Source organism: Branchiostoma lanceolatum, chromosome 5 (assembly GCF_035083965.1).
Source record: "Branchiostoma lanceolatum isolate klBraLanc5 chromosome 5, klBraLanc5.hap2, whole genome shotgun sequence".
Lineage (NCBI taxonomy): Eukaryota > Metazoa > Chordata > Leptocardii > Amphioxiformes > Branchiostomatidae > Branchiostoma > Branchiostoma lanceolatum.
The window spans coordinates 7,515,436-7,535,735 of NC_089726.1; the positions used below are offsets into that span (position 1 = coordinate 7,515,436).

Below are 20,300 nucleotides of genomic sequence, written 5' to 3' on the forward strand. Positions count from 1 at the left end.
CCTTATGTCAAATTGTGAGACCAAGTTTGTTTCAAAAATCATTTTTCTGTTGACTACATCTACATCAATAGTTATTATAGCCTTGCGAGATGTGTGGGAGAGACTATTGACGCCAGGAGGCTGTTGTTGTTGTTGTCCTTTACAACTATTATTTCGTTAGACGTGTTCTCTAGGTGCTGGGTTTCACTTGGTTCGTGTCGATGATCTATTTATGTCTTTTAGAATACCTCTTCGTGATTTGCGCTTGCGTGTTTCTAGATGAACACGTCGAGTTTGTGCGTACTCTCAATGGTTGTACAGGGTTGTTTGACACTGACATGGTTAGTTGGGGGTTGGCCAGGAACTGACAAGCACACCTCATTTCCAACAGGCGAACTTGACCTCGCAGAAGATGAGGAGATAAAGGCGATATTAAACATTCCAGCGAACATGAACGTGTCAGAACGACAAAATGCATCTGGGGGACAGGTACTAGCTGAAACCTTGTTATCTCCATGAATAAATGGAGGTATAGTTTTTGTACGGGGCTGGCTGGAGCTTATCTGGCTGACTGGACCTTCTCTGGCTAGCATATACGATTTTCGCGCCCCGTGTAGATCTGCTTGGAGATTATAGTTTTTGGTCCGTTTGCCCGTGTGCGTGCGTGTCCGGCGCAATCTCCTTGCTAAAGGCTTGTAAAGCCCCCCTCTCACTGGACCCGCGGCACGCTGGCGGCGTCGCTGCGTCCTAAACTGGATTTGTGTTACCCTTGACTTTATAATGGGAATATTGTTCAAAACGTACAAGTATGACCAAAAAGACAACAAAACACACAATAAAAACATTCGATTTTTGTCGATGAAATTCGTTGAGTGCTTTGTCAGTGGGAGGGGGGCTTAAAACATCCACATACAATGTGCATTAGGCCCAGGTAATTGTAATTATCTATGGTTCGGATTAACTTCACAGAGAGACCCAGATGTGCCAAGTTTGTTAACACCTTCAAGGTTAGGTGTGTCAGGAGGCATTCATAACTGATGGAGTTGACAGGATACATTTGGCTGCCACGTTAAATGGCTGAAGGAATTTTGAAGGGTGTTGTATCAATAAAAATAGGTGGATTTTTCTAAAACATCCAGAATAAAAAAAAAGTTCCAGAATTTTGTTAAGGATGAAGGAGAGGGATATCATAAATTCTTGGCTTTGTGAGAAGAAAGGTCATGACCTTTATGGACTGGGTCAACAGCAAGGTCATGGGGCAACAGGGAAATAACCAGCTCCAGGTTTGGATCCCAGTTTGGGTCCAGTTTATTGAAATATTAACGTTAATGCATAAAAAAGATCAAGTTGCTGCAGATACAGTAATAACTTTGACAGACCAAGAAGTTGATACCAGAAAACCACCAGCATTGTTTAAACAAGAAGAAAAGCATTTTACTAGTGGTCATGAATAACATATGAATATCACTGAAATATTTTGTTGCTCTATGTGTAAGAAATTGCACTCTTATGCAGCATCTGCACTTGCAAACTGTCTTATATCAACATTGACAACTTTCTGAAAGTGAATTCAAAAAACCTTACGCGTACGTCTTAGTCAACATCATTTAACATTGTGTGGGTTGCAGTTCTCACTGAAACATTGATGATGAGACCTCTCAAATCTTCTTACACAAATATACAATGTACAAATGGAAAATTGGTTACATTAAACAGTAGGTCTAAACAAGAAGTCTTCTATAATGAACAGTCCCATTTCAAAAGGCAATATTCTCTCACTGTTGTAATCTTTTTTGAAAAATATGCTTCCTCTAGGATTTCAGATAAACACTGAATCCTACATTTGTCTGTGAATAAGAACTTCTCAGAGTAGAGAGTAAAAGTGGAGTAAGTTACTGCACTTGGTGTGTATATAAAGGTGAGGTCCTTGGAAGAAACATCATTTTGTCAGAAAGGTGTTCTGAGCTTATTGCTGATGTTATAACTCCTTTGAAAACACTTTCTAAGTTGAAAGAACTTTGACTCCTATCTTAACTATGAGTACTACCTTTAGGTTTCCAAATAAGGAATATAATAAGTTACTGCACTTGGTGTGTACAGAAATGTCAGATCCTTGGACGAAACATGTTTGTGAGAAAGGTGTTCAGAGCTTATTGTTTGAAAACGTTGTTGACAGAACATTGAATCCTACCCTGACCATGAGTAATACTTTTCTGAATAAGGTTAAGGTGGAATAAGTTACTGCACTTGGTGAATACTACTGTACAAATGTCAGGACCTTGCAGGAGACATGTTTGTGATGTTCAGGTGTTCACATCTTGGCAGCCTGAGCCTCCACCTCCTTCACCACAGTCTGCACCATGTCCACTGTGGAGTGCTGGCCACCCAGGTCTGGGGTACGGATCTGTGGAGACACAGGAGTCATCATCATCAGCATCATCATCATCAGCATCATAATTATCACCACAATCATCTTCAACATCATCACCACCATCATATTCACCACCATCATATTCACCATCATCATCACCATCATCTTCACCATCATCACCACCACCACCACCACCACCACCATCATAATCATCATCACCATCTTCACCATCATCATCACCACTCCTCTTCTTCACAGAGGTGAAGCACTAGCATTTACAAAGTTCATCCTCCCCTTAACTTTGTCATGCACACATTTGCACTTTCAGTCAGGTCCTTTGGGACCAACTTTGTCTCAGTTTCAACAAGTGTTATACTAGTGATGAAATTGTTGTCATTTCTGATCCACAGATAGTATCTTAGTATCTTTTCTTTTAACCTTTAGAATGAACTGGCATCACTGTGTCCACTTATAGCCAGTGCTGGTAGCTACATTTGATGTGACATGTTTATTTCTGCTCACACAGAGACTGGTATGCAGTGCTTAGACTTGCTTCCTTGCACACATCTTGTGTGCAGCTGTAGGAACTGATAATGTTGAGATAAGTGTAATCTCGGGCAGGGAAGGCTCCTTGGCAACCCTCACTCACACCTTAACACTGGTGTGTGTGCTTAGTCTTAGGGATTTTTCATTAACCAAGTTCAGGAAGGGTGATCAAGAAACATTTTCTCACCCTCCCGTTCAATGTCACCTAAGAACCAAAGTTCTTTCATACACACCCCTTTTCCCTCCATCTCAAGCTGTCCATACATCCTCCAATCTTAAAGACTTTTAGACAATACCCTGAGACATCCCTGGTCAAAGGTTTTTTGCTGACCGTGATGACCTTGACTTGCCCTTGCCCCTGCATTATTTGTTAATGTTTCCTCCATGTTGAAGTTGTTATAAGAAGACATGAAGTAGACCATTATGTCTGGCAGGAAGCTGTTATAGGTTAGGAACAGGAAGGATCTAACTGGTAATCAGTAGGCATTGTAAAGGTTGAGTAAAAATGTGGGTCTATTATTGGTTTTCAGGCCACCCCAATTTTATTTGTTGGTTCTTGGATTTAAAAAGAATACTAAGATGAAATATTACCAAAGAGGGCTATACATGTACCTCAGTGAAAACACTTTTAGGCAGTGATTATACATGTAGTAAGATGCAAGTTTTCCTCCCAGCCTTCTGTTTTCATTTTTCTTGCCTTTGATGCCCACGGTCTTGATGACGACCATTCTGGCATGTTGGGAAACACTGCCTTTCCCAAGGGCACAAGATCGGTGACACAGCAGGATTCGAGCCCGGGACCACTTGGTTCTGAGCCGAACACGCTGCCGTTGCGCCACACGACCCCACCAGTCACCAATCATCTTGATCGCTAGCTACATTTTTATTTCAAAATGTCTGAGAACCAAGAAAATAAATTGGTGTGCCCTTACGGGCGAAATATTTTATATGTTATTTATCTCCCTTGCTTTTCATCATATTTCTTATGAATTTCTTTTACATGTATTAGATCATAGAGTTCTTTTTCAATAGGGCACAGATTGAGTTTTATGTTGTACTTAACTGGTTTTATGGAGTTCAGGGTCAAGGGCAAAGTACCTTTATGTGGTCTTAAATGGCAAATTGAATACTCATTAAGTGTGCTTTCTCTATTGTTGGTCACATCTTGTATCTAAGAGACTGCATGCCCATATCAAAAGTTATGCAATATCAATTCTGTCACTCTTTTTGTTCAACCTTGGTCTTAAACTACTCAGGACTCTCCAAGCAGAGGTTTGGTTCCGGCTTGTTTTGGACATCTTTTTAGGTGTTTTTGTTGGACTTTCTATCTTGTCCTGTTTTCTTTGTGACGGCAAGCCTTGAAAAACGCCAAAAAAATGTCAAAAACAAGACGGAGCCGAATCTTGCATGGAGAGTCACCTTAAACTACAACAGAGGTAATATTATTGCCTCAATCAGAAACCTTGAGAAACCTTGATCAGAGATGGCTGTGGAGCAGCTAACATTGATAAGAACTACTCTCCAAGCAGAGGACGGGTTCCGGCAGGTTTTTTAACGTGTTTTTAGCCGTTATTGTCAGGCTTTCTACTTTTTCATTGTTTTGCGTCTCTATGTTAGGTTTATAGAGACCCAAAAAAATAAAAAAGTAGAAAGCCCGACAAAAACGCCTAAAAACACGTAAAAAACCTGCCAGAACCCGTCCTCTGCTTGAAGAGTAGATAAGAACCCTGCATAAGCTCTTGCCAAGATGTCTTGGCAGGAGTATCTATCCTGATGAGGACTGACATGTGCGGATCTTATTTGGTGCCCTCCTGCTGGTCTCCTCAGGGGCGACAACAGACCCAAACCTGACCTTTCACCTTTTCAACACTGGGTGCCGCCCCTACAGCAGTCCCCATGACTCTCAGATGTTTCCTCCACATGTACAAAATACACAGGGGGATGGGCATTACATTTCCTGACAAATGTTTAGAAACATAGCCGATTCTGATCTCCAAGCAGATGTAGCAGTCGGGCTTAACTTGAGTGCATTTGGCAGTGTTTTGTACGTTTTTCTGGAAGTTTGTGATTTTTTACAGGTATCTGCGCACTGCCAGAAAAATGTACAAAACACTGCTTTTACTGCCATGCTAACAAGAAGTACCATGTCTAAATTTCTTGAAATTACAAAATGTAGCTAGGATCTACTTGAAACAAGGCCTTCAGTGCGACACTATCTTCTTTCTTTTATCAACCACCAATATTGTCTTAAGTGGTCCCACACTACATCTACCTCATGATGTCAGCATGAGCTAATGATAGGCCTCAAGATCACAAGGCCACGATTAGCTAGGGATTCTCAACTCTCCTGGTCTGCATTAAATGGTTCCCTTCAACAGCTTCTGATGTCCTCCCAACAGTTTTAAGTGCCATTCTATATTCCCCTCTGGCACCTGGAGTACATAACAGGGTGCCCTAGCACCTAATCTAATTACCTAACAATTTTGTGGCCTGTCCATCAACTGGACCTGTGCAGGGATGTTGCTAGTTACCACTTTCTGAGTAGCCTAGAATCCATCCTACGAATGCTTCCCCTAGGTAACTTGCCTTCTTCGCATGCTATAAAGTAATGCATTACATTTCATAATTCATGTGAGACCACTGTGAAGATTTAAATCATCCGCATTATCTATCTATAATAACATTTTGGGAGAGGCATCCGGCAAAACACTAGAAATTGGCCAAATAGACAAATAAAATGCCAGATAAGCTGGCCATGGAGTACAGTTTGCAACCTAGGTATGTGACTACTCCTCTGGCATATCATCTGTCTATTTGGCCAATGTCTACTATTTTTCCTGCAACCTGTGGATCCTGGTAGAGGCTAGGATAGTGCCTGCATATGAAGTCTTGTATACTACACATGTTAGAATCCCAAAGTCAACTCTTATCTAGAGCACCAATTAATCACAGCTGTCACACAATGTGTATATATATAACTCTTAAAGGATAGATCCTTACTGAACACCTGTGAAAATATAACCCAGACAAAGCTGGAGGAAAGGCCAGCCATGTTTCCCCAACAAAAGCAGAATGCACACCTCTCATAACAACTGGACTAGAACTGAACTTCAAACAAACAATAGTGTCAGGGAAGTTTACCTGGTCACAGTTAACACAGGGGAGGAAGGGCATTCACTCCAGAAAGGATGCTGTTTTCTACATGACTTCTTTTGCAGATTTCACCACTTCTTGCCTATTTTCCGACCACATCAAACAATTGTATAGCTGTTATTTCCTGACAACTTCATTTCTGTTCAGTTGGAGGGTTAAAAGGGAAGGCTGGAAAAACTCACACCGACAACGTTTTGTCACTGGTTCACACACTGAATTTCAACGAAATGTGAGGAAGAGAATATTTGATCAAACATCATAACAGACTTCTTCTCCACTTTTTCTCACTGTGACTTTCTCCCAAAGGACAGAAACAAAACTTTTGAAAAATGTGGCAATTTCCGCTCTCTCCCCCACACTTCTGCATGGAGATTAGCCGTTTCCCCCAAACATGCAAGATACTGTTTCAGCCGCTATAGTCTCTCACACCTGATTAAACTGACTCTGACACTGATCTAGAACATGTGGAAAGTATTTCAGACATTTGCCAGGTCTGTTGGCTGCCCTTGGGTTTGGCATTTTTGGCACTGAAACAGCAACTTATATCTTTTGTTTGTTTTATTTCCAAGGCTCATCTATAAGCCTGAAGAATTGAAAGCTCGAGAAGAAAATCTTACATCTTACATCTTCCCCAGGTAGGCCCGCAGGGCCTGTCAGTTGAGAAGCCTTCTCCACTTTTCCCGGTCATGGAAGACCCCATCTTCTTCCAGTCTAGCTAGTCTGCCCAGTCTATGCTTTGTCAATATTTCTTGTATGTTGTCCTTCCATCTTTTTCTGGGTCTACCAAGAGGGCGCTTGCCTGTTGGTTTGTACTTGAAAGCAATCTTTGCGATCCGTTCATCTCCCATTCTTTCGACATGCCCTAACCATCTAAGGGCTGCTCTTTCTATGTCTTCCTCTATGGATGTTGTTCCAAGAATTTTTCTTAAGTGGGTGTTTCTTAGTCTATCCGCTCTCGTCTTTCCTAGCATGGTGCGGATCACTTTCATTTCTGCAGCTTGTAGTCTGCTGATATCTTTCTTAGTTAACACCCAGGATTCGCAGCCATATAGAAGGCCTGGTTTTAGAATGGTGTCGAAGATTGTCTTCTTTACTTCATTTGAAATCAGTTTGTCTCGGAGCACAGGTTGGAGGGCAGCAGCTTGTCTGCTGTAGCTGCTGATTCTTGCTGTGATTTCAGCTTTGTTTCCTGATTCTTTGGTTGTGACTGAACCTAAGTATTTGGCTTGTTCAACCCTCTCAATGGTGTCTCCATTAACTGTGATTTCAGTGCTTGGGGGGTTTCTGCCAAAGACCAAGACTTCTGTTTTGCCACTTTCTTTGTTCATTTTCATTCCTGCATTTGTGAACTCATCATCATATCTTTTCAAGGCAGATTTTATTGCCTCTATGCTTCTTTCCCATTGGCAGATGTCGTCTGCATATCCGAAAGTCTGGAATATGTCAGTCTGTCCTTTGTTGACTTCTTGGAGTACTATATCTAGGTATGCTATAAACAATATGGGAGAAAGTATGCTGCCCTGTTTTACCCCACTTTTGACATCAAACCACTTGTTGTGGGGATATCCAGTCATAACAGTGCAGGTGCAGGGTTCATAGGTACTTTTGATTGCTTCTAACAGTCTTCCTTTAATATCATATTTGGTGCTGAGAATTTTCCAAAGGTTTTTGCGTGGCACAGAATCAAATGCTTTTGATAAATCAATGAAAGCAATGTACAGATCTTGGTTGTACTCCCATGACTTTTCTGTTAGCTGCCTGATGGCAAAAATCAGGTCTGATGTGCTTCTGCCTTTTCGGTAGGCCTGTTGCCATTCTTGGAGTTTTGGTTCAATTTTTGCCCTTGCTCTTCTTTCAAGGATTCTTTCGTAGATCTTGCAGGCATGTGGCATAAGAGATATTCCTCTGTAATTACCACAGTTGTTACGGTCACCTTTTTTGTATATAGGGCAGATGATGCTCTTACCCCATTCTGCTGGTATTTTACCCAGAGTCCATGCCTTGTTGATGATTTTAAGGAGAAGGTTTTTGATGTTTGTTTGTTCTAGCAGTTCAACTGGGATTTTATCAGGGCCGGGAGCCTTAGAATGTTTCATGTTCTTGAAAGCCATTTCTAGTTCCTCCATCGTTATTCCCTGCAGCTGGTCAATATCATCATCTGCATTCTCACATATATCTTCTTCATTGTCATCATTCAGGTTCGGGTGCTCTACATTTAGCAGGGTTTGGAAGTGATAAGTCCATGTCTCTGCAATCTTATCTGGGTCAGATGTCAAATTTCCCGTTTTGTCTTTAAATACATTTCTGGTTTCTTGTGGTTTTCTCATAGATTTTGCCAGTTTGTATACTCTTTTCTTAGAGTTTTTATTATCTTCATTCAGTTCTTTTGCTAGAGATTCCCAGCTGTCTCTCTTTGCTTGTCTTATGACCTTGTTGGTCGTATTTCGCTGTTTGACATACTCTAGTCTAGTCTCTTGGTTCTTTACTTTCAGCCATTTTCTATACGCCTGGTTTTTATGTTTGATGCTTTCTTTGACTGCATCATTCCACCAGGGGGTTCGCCTTTTTCTGGTTCCCCCTGTTTTTTGAATTCCAAGTGTATCGGCCGCAGTTTTGAAAATTTTGTCTTGTACTTCTTTCCAGCATTGGTCCAGGTCATCTGTTTCTGGTAGGACTATCTTTTCACATTTGTTGTGATATGCTGTTTGCAACTCTGGATTTTTCAAGTTGTCAACCTTGATTTTCTTGGTTGCTCTGGGATTGTTTTTCTTTGGCTTCTTAGTGTCGAGATCAGTGATTAGGAGTCGGTGATCCGAGTCCAGAGATTCTCCTGGCATTACTTTGACATCATTTATAATACGTTTGTCTGATGATAGTACATAGTCTATTATAGATACATGGGCATATTGTCCAATGTTTTTGTTCCAACGATACCGTGTCATTGTGTGACTATACTGATGTTGGAAGAACCCGTTCATGACCGCGAGACTATTCCTCAGACAGAAATCAATGAGTCTTTCTCCTTCTTCATTCTGATTTTCTTCTCCAAAAGGGCAGAGAGTGCTTTCTATCCCGTTCCTATTTCTCCCTATTCTTCCATTAAAGTCTCCAATCACAATATGTGCTGTCATGGAAGGTAGCTGGGTAATGGCCGCCTCAAGTTTGTCATAAAAGGTGTCTTTTTCTTCTTCTGATCGACCTTGCTGTGGAGCATAAATTTGTGTAATGCCATAGACACTGTCTTTTACTTTTATCTGTACAGTCACAATTCTCTCGTTTGTTATAATAATGTTCTGGATACTGTCTTTCAGCCGCGGTCCTACAATGATGGCCACCCCTGCCTGTAGTCTTCCTTCTTTTATACCTCCTGAAATGAGGGTGAAGCCATCTCCTATATCTTTTCCAACAATCTCTCCTCTAAGTCGCGTCTCACCTAGACCTAAGATATCTAGCCTTCTTCTTTTCATGATTTGCAGGATTTCTTCTTCTTTGTTTTTATAGGTGCCAATATTCAATGTTCCAATTCTTAGTCCATTATGCTTTCCTGGGTCAGCTTTCTTTTCATCCGTCCGCTTTCGAGGCTTCTCATTGGGTACTCGTGCACATGTTTTTAACGTCACACTGCCTATGGCTAGCAGAGCCTATCTAGGCCAGACTGGTGATCCTCCCTTTAGCGACTACCCAATTTCCACCCCCTCATTGGAGGTTACAGAGTAGGAATGTTGCACCTACCCCGGGACTAGGAAATTGGTACATTCGGGCCCTCACACCACGACAAGGCGGAAGGATCGGGAGCCGATGTTCGGGCATCCCAGCGAGAAGAAAATGCAGAGTCTAATTTGGAAAAATCAACCAAAATAACACCACTCACTCACTCACTCACTCACTCACTCACTCACTCACTCACTCACTCACTCGCTCACTCACTCTCATTAATTCATTTACTCCTTTTTCAACTTGTTTGATCACTTGATCCATCCATCCATCCATCCATCCATCCATCCATCCATCCATCCACTCATTTATTCCAATTTCATATCTTACCTTATTCTCTGCCAGAGCCTTGTACACGGCATTCTCTATCAGGCTTGCATACTTGTCCAGCCTGTATAACAGAGACAGAAACAACAAGAGCATGGGATAAAGCATTTATATACTTGATTCAAATTTGGAATGGTGCTGGAGACTTGGAAATCAAGGTCAAATTCAGGCTTAATATTGTTTATATTTGTTTATAGCTTAAAAGATATTTGACTTGAATATAAAGCTAATCACAATTTCCAAAATCTCTTTTTCAAAACGATCAGTGTCAGCATGTTACTGAAAACTTTGGGATTTTCATGGTCAGTTCTCCCCCACAAACCCCTCACACCATGAATAATCCCTAGCATTTCCATTGTGCTGCTATGTACTATTATTTCAAGTGTGAACTCAAGGATACTGTGAGGGTTTACGGGAGTAACAACTGTCCTTTCTTCTCTGGAACTTCTTTCTTCTTCAGATGCACTACAAGGACAATCAGACTGGTTTAACTCCATCCACACCTGCTGTTCCACTAGTTGATCTGTGGCCAGCAGGGTTTATTTATCTGTACCTACAGGTTTCCCAGCAGGCCTCACCTCAGGGTTGGGTACACAAACTTGTACATGTCAAATGTACCCTGGCACACTTCCTAATAAATACACCACATGGCTACATAAACTCTGAACACTTTTATTGTGGCTCATTATAGTAAATGACCATATATATTACACAGTTTTAAGTTCCTGAAATGTGATCTAAATGGGTTCACAATAAGTGTGTTGGGTTATTTTACACTGCTTCAAATATGGGAGAAAAAAATGGCTTAACCTTTTTCTTGCTTGAGGTGCATAAAGGTACCAAACTTATATTGGTTAGCAAAGTTAATATCATACAAGGGATGTTGTTGCCGTCTGTGATAGTAGACACCTATCTGTGCTTGTAAGCACAGTTAGAACATGTATAGGGGCTACTATGTCAAATTGAGTCGTCATGCACTTATGCCTGTCTGTGCTCTGTATATTTGTGTATGTCTAAATTCTGAAATTGAAATGTTAGGAAAAATTCTTGCTAAACAAACAAACGAAAAGGTCATAATACCACATGTCCCAAACCTTGAAAATTGGTAGGTTTTCTTTAACATGTACTTCAACACTGTGCTACAATGGACAACAAATATGTCCTCCTGTAACCCAGGTTGTGTGGGACCCATTTGGCAGCCATACCTCCATGTGTTTGTTGATGTTTCCAGTTGGTGTGCTAGTTAGCCAGCAGTGATGGGCCCAGTGGAAATGTAATATGTTCTGTGAGCCACCCTTTGGCACCCTTGTGTTACTCTAGGTAAAAGAGCTTGTCTAGAGTTTCCTAGTTAGTTTTGACTCCATTTGTGACTCCATCTAGAGCACTACTTAAACTTAAAAAAAGCTCTTAAAAAACTCTTAACATTTATGACTGTTCGGTTAGCTTTAGAATTATCAAGGTGTGAGGAGTGTTATACAGAACAAATACTGTTGGAAAATACTGACAGTGCTATGTAGGGATTCAAATTCTAAAAGTAAGACTTGCCTTTTCCTTGAGGGACAGATCAAGAAAGATGATGGGAGGGTAAAAGTTGAGGGGGGGGGGACTTGCCCTTGAAAGTTGACAAAATTACCATTTCCAAAGTTTACTGGAAAAGATTTAGGACGAAAGTTTTTTTCACATTTCAAAAGTACAAACAGTACCAGTATCACTCTATGTGAAATCTTCATCTCTATGGTTACTAGGGTACGTGGATGATTAGGTGCAAGGACTGTCTCCCTACCCGAGGTGTTCCAGCATGAGTGCACTTGCCAGCAACATGGCGGTAGGGTTAGCAACATTCTGCCCTGCGATGGACTTCCCTGTGTTCCTGGTGGCCTGGGGAAAACAACAGTACAGTCATCAATGTGTATTCAACATTTCACCATGCCCTGATTGCAATTGGGTAATCATGTTGTATTGAGATTACCCAAGGCATTGAATGATTAAACCCTTTTCTATGCAGTTTATAAGAGCACGTCCTTCAGAAAACACTGCAACACATACAATGTACTCTGCACACCGACACTGGTATATGTCACAAATTAAATCAATTTTTCAGTAGTCTGCCCTGGTGACCACACATTGTCAGATCCCATAGCACCCCCTAGCAACCAATTGAAGTACTGCATATACATAAAGCTCACTACCCTGCTTAGAATTACATTCAACATTCTCCCTCCTGCCTAATTTATAACCACATAACCAATAGGAATTTGATGGCAAAATGGCTATCTTACCATGCTGCAGGTTAAACAAATCAATGCTCTTAGATATAGATATATCTATGTATATTTATGTATATATACATTTAATTCTGTTCACCTTTACCCATTTTGAAAGTACATTTACTTGGTATCAAATCAAATTGAAGAAAGAACTCAACTGTTTCAAATACGTTTGAACATTGAAGGCTATGTAAGTTACAATAAACATCATTTTCTATCTTTCTATCTATGATTTCTTTTTCCAACAATGCAGGATGGCAGGACTCAACTGTTTCGAAGACAGCGTACTCTTCTCCGATGTTCTCGCCCGGCACGAGCCCCGGCCCCCCCACCAGCCCGGCGCCGATGTTACTGATGATGTTTCCGTACAGGTTGGGCATCACCATCACGTCAAACTGCTGGGGACGGGACACCATCTGGGACAACAATGGAAACATAGGTGTTATTTACTGTACCTACTGATGTATACAGACAATAGACTACATCTCCGATTTTACTGATGATGTTGCCGTATAGGTTGGGCATCATCATCACATCAAACTGCTGCGGACGGGACACCATCTGGGACAACAATGGGATCACAGGTGTTATTTACCGTACCTACTAATGCACACAGACAAGAGACTAAATATGGAAATCTGTAAAAAATTATGCTAGTTTTTGCTAATCAGTTTGCCAAGTTTTGTGTCGGTTTTATTAACAGTAGAAGGAAATTAGGTTTGTAGGTTTTTTTAATTTTGCAGTTGAAACAATTCTGCATAAAACATTGGAAATTGCATATTCCCAGTGTCATGAATTTGCAATGGAGAGGCCACTGCAAAAAAAACGTAAAAATGAAACCACCACAAACGTTTCAAGATTTACAGTAACATGGAATTTCTTGCTCTTTATTATTAAAGACACTGGCTGCTTCTTTTAAGTTTAAAAGTCCAACTTTCCGTTTAACTGTAGATCACAAGCACATGAAAAATATGGATGAGACATGTACCTTAGGGTGATGCTACCATTTACCACATTGTTTGGGAAGCAGTCTGTTTTCCTGACAAGTCTCTACTCTTCATGCTTCGTCCTCTGTCCGAGGTCGCCTGCTTTACCTTACCTTTTACTCTTTACCACAGTCATCCTTACTGTAATCTATTGCCCAACTTTACCTGCATGCTGCAGTTGTCAATGATCATGGACTCGTACTCGATGTCTGGGAACTCTTCAGACATCTTCCTGCAGCACTCCAGGAACAGACCGTCTCCCATTTTCCTGGAAACACATGACCAACATTACTTTCAATAAATTTGCAAAGGATGTTACACATACCATTACAGTAGACCTGAACTTTATAATCTAATTGCTACAACATTCAACATTAAAAACACATCAGCTGACTGCATGTTTGTCAAAATACATACACACATAAACACCACATCAATACCATTAAGATACATGCATTGTTGTAATGTGAGAGAAAGTACTCTAGGACTAGGCATACAACAAAGATTCACTTGCAATATTTGCAATATACACAATATATTGCTTGATCTTTTAGCATATTATAAACAAACTTTTGTGGGGGCTTAATAACTTCTCTGATCTTCTGATCAGTTCGTGACATGAATGGTTCTTACATGATGTTAGCCTTGTGGACAGCCGTCACCTTCTTCCTGCCATGTCTCTGGGCGTACTCAAACGCGTATCTGGCGATCCTCTCCGAGCTCTTAGCTGTGATGATCTTCAAACTCTCCACAACACCTGGCACATTCTGAAAAATAGTTAATCTTCTTGACTTTTCAAGATCCACAAAAGAAATGTTTATACATGTACGTAGCAGTTTTAGTAAAAGGGTGAATTTGGTAAGAACCAAGACATTTTTCTTTGTTAAGATAAATATCAAGTATTTGTTACCTCATGTTCCAGACTGGTGTACTCTCCTTCAGTGTTCTCCCTGATAATCACAATGTCAATGTCACCATGTCTGAAATATATTCAAAATTTATATGTTACACCTGGCTGTAATTCATCCAGAGGGCACTAGGGGGGTTATGAGAATATTGATGCTGTATAATGCAACTGCTGCCTAGTCCAAGTTCATTGTCAAGTTGCCAATACAATTACGTTTTGGGATTCAGAAAAAATATTAGTAGCAGAACCAAAACACTCTCCTCTGGAGTTGAGTATGCCTTTAAGTCTTTCTTAGACTTCAAAAAAGTGTGTACTGGTAATTAAAAAAAAACAAAATGATGAGCATGTACAATCTTTCTGATGCTTACACAGTCTGGTATTTCATATTCATCCATGTTAGGAGTTTTGTATTACTTTTTACAATCTCTGTAAATAGTTTTAGACTCTAAGTTATCACCTTGAAGGAAGTCCAGGGAAGGTTTTGCACCTCAGAACATTGGCAAACAGGTCCAGCCTCACTCTGGAAGGGTTCAACAAAATGTCTCATACACATACTTGGGGTAGGAAATAGTGCCAGGGTTTCTGACAGTACTCTACCTTACCACCTTCTGGTAAAGAAAGTTTATAATGTATCATATAAATGTTCATTGTTTTCTTGTCTTCAGATAAGAATCTATGAGCCTGGCAAGTTTAGAAAAGTAAAACAAACTTCTCCATAGATTGCACTTTTTTCAATCTTTTCTTATTCTAGATACTCAGTATTATAAGTAAAAGTTTACCCTGAAACTGCTACCATATGTGATAGTACATACCGCTGCAACAATAAACTAAACTGCTCCAAGCACTAGAATCTTTGAGAATCCTAGTTCTACAATCAAAAAATTCTACATCAATGTTTGTATATCAATGCTATTCTGGGCTTAAGCATGCAGCATGCAAGCAGACTGAACCAGCTATATATTTTGAAAAAATAAAAAATAAAGCGAATGCTTGTCCATGCATACCTGACCGCTACATTCCGTGATCGTGCCACACCATATGAAGGGTCGAGATGTAGCGTCCTAAGTCCACCTATGACGCAGCGTACATTCCAAGGGCACATCTCATTAGCAAATCACACCAAAGCAAAACTCCTGGTGGTTAGCGAGAAGCGAGGAATACACAGCCTCTATGGCCCAGTTTGCACACATGTTTGAGTCAACTCAGGAATATGCAAGGAGAAACCTAGGCCACTTAAGTAGCGTTTTCTAGTAGGAAAACTCCACTTGAACAGCCCAAACCTCCATACACACAGCCCTGAGTCGACTCTGAAAACTTGTGTGTAAATCAAGCCAATGTGTGAATGATGCCAAATATGTTATCTCTGATATGAGACCAGCTGGGAAATGTTAAGACTATACAATTTGATTTTGATACTTACAAATAAGTGAATAATTTCTGTCCATTTCAAGTCTGTAGCTGATTGTTTTGTAGAATTTTTCATTGCTTTCCATTCACATGTACCGGTAATTACAAAATAGCATTCTGATCGGATATCATTTTGCAAGACTGATATTTCGAGTCTAAAGGAATGAAGATGGCCCTTGTAGCAGGCTTTGTCATTATTTTTATAATTCGTGTCATTTCTATCATGGGGAAACGATAACATATTCTGGCACTGGGCTGGGGAAGCAATGGATCAAAGGGAACTGCACTGCAGCATTAGTCAAGCCAGTCAAGCACCACCTAGCAGACTATGAGGGAAGTGCAAGCTAGGGAGACCACCTGACTTCCACGTTCCTGGATTTGAACACGGTCTGGGGTGTTTCAATGTTACCTTGGGGGGAAAAGGTTTGTGTTAGCTGGAGCCGTGAAATGAAAGAAAACAGCAGAAGCAGGATTCAAACAAGCAGCGACACTACAACGAAGACGCAGCCACAAAGAAAACAGATTAAAGCAAAGGACAGCACAAGCGGACACCGTGAAACACACACTGCAGAATAGGGTAGTGTTGTCTTCACCTGACTGTCATATTTCTGGAGAGGAGTTCAGGCATGGGGGGGTGGAAGAAGTTGCCTAAAGAAGGTCACACAGTTAAGACTTAGCCTCCTTAGCAGGCTCTACGAGTCAGGCTTTTATGGGCTTATAATGTGTGCTTTTTTCTGATGCTAGATCAGTGTTTGGTCCCCGACAAAGCCTGACTTGTAGAGCCTGCTACAAAGGCTTGGTAAGACTGAGTTTTGCTCTATCCTGTGGCTTGGGTTTTGCATGGTACCATGTCTAACAAATCTAATTTGTCAAAATTTAGGAAGCATCTGCAAGTTAATATTCCTCAAGAGAGAAAAAAGACTGAAACTTTTGCAGTGATAAATTGAAGAGTCTGAGTTATTTAGTTTGTCATACATTTTGAATTTCTTCATTATATTGATTCCAAACATTTAAAGCAAGAATAGGAGAACATGTTGCCCTGTTAGATTCAACAGCATTGATGATTAATTGAGGGAATCTCTAGAAGCCAGATTCATTGGCAGACGTTGACAAATAAAGGCTTAAGGGAGTACAGTACAAATCAACATACTGATACAAGATACTGTTGGACAACAAAGCCAACATAAACTCAACAAATTTATAAAAACACCTACAGCTCAAAATCAAGTACAACACTTCAACAAGAAACAAAACAAATGCAGCATCAACTACAATGAAGAACATCATGATATTGAAAAGGACAGTATTGTTGATAACTACTTGGAAAACTGCTTACAGATGTCACTATTGTGCCTATCATCTTGAGCAATGGGTATACATATTTTTGATGACACCTAAGGGGCGGGGCCTTTTGTATAGTAAATGTACTACTTTTGGGTTGACAAAGGTTCTAAAAATTCTGTGAATGCAAATTCCCTAGGGAATTGGTTTTTGGCAACACCTTGCAGGAACGGTCTTTGGAAAGAACTCTACTTCCTGCCTGGGGCATAGAAAACGTCCTATTTCACAGTATAACTATAATTTGACACGATAGCTTGAGGTAAGAACACAGAGACACGTACCCTTCAGAGCCACACCGTTGCGTTTGATTGCGGTGATGGCGTTCTCGATGGCCTCCTCATCTCCCTCCTGAGACGTGATCTGTACCTCCTCAAAGTCTACAGGTACTCCTGCATACCTGTACAGAGATAGCAGTATCATTATCATCTCTGTCTCTCAATAATACATCAAATGTACCAGTATACATGTACTGTACAGACATATCAGAGCAAGGGCTGAGCTCTTATGTGGCACATCATTAGCATGTCAGTGCTGAGAGACAGTTATGAGTCAGAGATAGGATATGCATGTAGGCATGTAGGCATGTCATGCTTGTGTGCTAAATTTGTTTTACTTGCAACTTTTTACTATCTTCCCTATGTATCACACAATGTGGTTGATATATCATGATCAGAGCAGATGCCTACAAATTTTGTAGCACTAAAATGACTGATTACAGAAAAAGGCATGCAAGCCCCATTGCAATGCTTCTAATTATGAAGGTGAGGTGAAAAATGTTATCAACTCATTGCTTTCTTCTGAAATTCCCAGACTTCTGGGACATACAGACATCAGGTATGAATACCTGAAGATGTCCTTGACATGCCCCATGAGTTCAGGCCCGATGCCGTCCCCTGGGATCATGGTGACAGTGTAGCGACCGCCATACTTGGACGAGGCACCCTGTAGCAAACATCTGTGTTAGACTAGTAATATAATCTCCAAGTAGATGTAGAAAGGCAAAATTGTAATGTTTCTCATGCTCCTGGTTTCCGGAGTGAAGGCCTCCTGCTCCAGGGACTTGGAGCTTGATAAATGTTATGATTTTGCCTGTCTACATCTGCTTGGAGATTAGTGTTGGCCAATGTGTGGAGGTTTCAAATTCAAACGTGAAAAAGTGATCTTTTGTTCATGAAAACAAAGTGCTTACAAAAGTGTGAGGACATCTTAACCATGATTCAACACAACTTCAAAATTGAAAAAAATTATTGAACTGATACCATTCATTCTACAATGCAAAAACAGTAGGTACATATAGAAGTACATCATGACCATCTGAGTAAAAATATTGCAGAATTATCAAGAATGCCATGAAGTTCTACTCAAAGTGACAGAAATACATAAAAAACGAAAGTTACTCATATGTACTTGTGATCTATGTATAAGACTTCTGCACCTCCAAAAATTGCAGCAGGAAGCAGCAAAAAACTTAAGCCAATGACAAGGAAAGATCTCCATGGAGCAAACCCTCCAGCATCAAAAGATGGCAAAATGGCAGAAACTCATTGAAACAAAATTGATTGCTTTCCATACTTACAACTGTAGCAAGTTGCTGAGAATACTAATAAAACAGGAGGGAAAAGGCAAGAGCATGTGCATGAGATGTGATAGAGAAATCAAATCATGTTACCCACATATTCACATATTAAAGGTTAAACAACGCAATGCCAACCAATGGCAAGGAGTAATAGATAGCAAAATCAACATGGTTAATGTATAGACATAGAGGAATGAGCAATTGTAGAGGCTGTTGTTATAGTTGCTTATATGTAATCAATTTGTAAGTTTAATCAATTAATAAGTGTGCCATGTATAATCTATGTGTTACTGTTAGCTATTTCATACATTAGATGGCAATGTCTGAATAAAGAGCAGATATAGATTTTAGAAAGTTGAGCCCAACATTAGCAGTAGTCATTATTCTTATCAATTAGTTCACATCAGAAATATTCCAAACAGAAGTAACGATAGATGGATGTGCATTAATATATGATTTCATGCATAGAGCAGAAAGCATGCAAAATCAACAAAGATAATATGTCGTCATTGATGACGATATCCTGCCAAGAAAACATCATCACCATCATCATAACAAGAAATGGAATAGCCGATAAAAGCCAATCAAGTTCCTATACAGCCATTTACCTTGGTGTTGAGTAACGTTATCTAGGACCAGGAGTCGTGTCTAAATCATATATTTCATGTTTTGAAGTGTCACTGTCTGACCATAAAGTTTCTACTTCTATGTAGGAGAGATGATATTTTGATCGTTTGGTTGAAAGATTCCTGCAGGATACTCACGGCAGCTGCACCGCTGTGGAAGTCCCTGGTATGGAGACTACAAGGTGCTGCAGACTGTTCAAAAAGGAAAAAAAAATGATGAAGATCTAAAAAGTGTTGAAGTTGCAAGTTCTGGGGAAATTTTTTATAGGGGATTGGTAAAATTCAATAACCTATAGCAAGAACTGCCTAAAATCTACGGCATCAGATCATGGCACAGACCGATAAGTACTTTCCAGACTAAAATACACCGTTCGTGTATTAAAGGAGACTATGAAGTCCACGGTCCATGTAAGGTGCTAGCATGTTTACAAACGCAGACGGACGACCTCCATATGACCGTCGTCTGCAACCTAGACAATATCGTCGTCCCAACATTATCGTTGCGATCTGATAAACTAGACCATTTTCAGAGCTAAAAAAAGTATCAGTCGTTCCTTGGATGCTGGATAGACTATTCTGACCGATCTTACCCGGCTGAAGGCCTTGACCGCTGCGCTAGCAGGCAGAGAACGGCAGAGGACAGAACATTTCTGCAACACGGACGCCATTTTGGGTCACGGCTATTCTGAAAGGTCACAATCGCACGTGCAGCAGCGGCCTCTATCGTAAATAGGGTAAAATGCAGGAACATTTTGGAGAGCGGCAGTCAGGGTACAACCTGTTACTATATCCATGAAAAATGGAGATACAGTTTTGGATGTGTCTGTGTGTGTGCTTGTGTTTGCGTTTCCGCACTACTGTAGTCAGCGTAAGTCCAGAATCTCTGGACGGATTACGATGATATTTGGTATGTGGGCAGGTGCTGTTGTAAAGCCGAAGTTTGATTTTAGGCCCCCTGGTATGTGACCTTGTTGGCCCTAGCTCTATCACCCGGTCACCCTTGTCATGTAACCGTATGATGATATGCGCTAAGTTAATGTTACGTTCACGTTACGTACGGACATGGGAGCTGGGTGAAACAAGTAAGGAGGTTATAGGAT

At 40.5% G+C, this 20,300-nt stretch overlaps 1 protein-coding gene across 4 annotated transcripts; it reads right to left on the reverse strand.

Moving 5' to 3' along the window:
• Positions 1–1,259: 1,259 nt before the first annotated feature.
• LOC136434737 (isocitrate dehydrogenase [NAD] subunit gamma, mitochondrial-like) lies at positions 1,260–19,909 on the reverse strand. Of its 4 annotated transcripts, none has more exons than XM_066427771.1 (14): positions 19,791–19,909; positions 19,339–19,392; positions 18,575–18,598; positions 17,843–17,940; positions 17,280–17,395; positions 15,255–15,321; positions 14,708–14,770; positions 14,254–14,323; positions 13,977–14,110; positions 13,509–13,611; positions 12,627–12,773; positions 11,874–11,968; positions 10,094–10,154; positions 1,260–2,383 (listed from the first exon to the last, which is right to left on the reverse strand). In XM_066427771.1, the coding sequence occupies exons 1-14, from the start codon at positions 19,866–19,868 to the stop codon at positions 2,291–2,293; spliced, it is 1,203 nt and encodes a 400-aa protein (XP_066283868.1). In that variant the 5' UTR covers positions 19,869–19,909; the 3' UTR covers positions 1,260–2,290. The 4 variants fall into 4 exon arrangements, with proteins under 4 accessions (XP_066283868.1, XP_066283871.1, XP_066283870.1 ...); XM_066427774.1 differs by lacking the exon at positions 15,255–15,321 and adding an exon at positions 16,015–16,066; XM_066427773.1 differs by lacking the exon at positions 15,255–15,321 and adding an exon at positions 16,251–16,305.
• Positions 19,910–20,300: the final 391 nt, after the last annotated feature.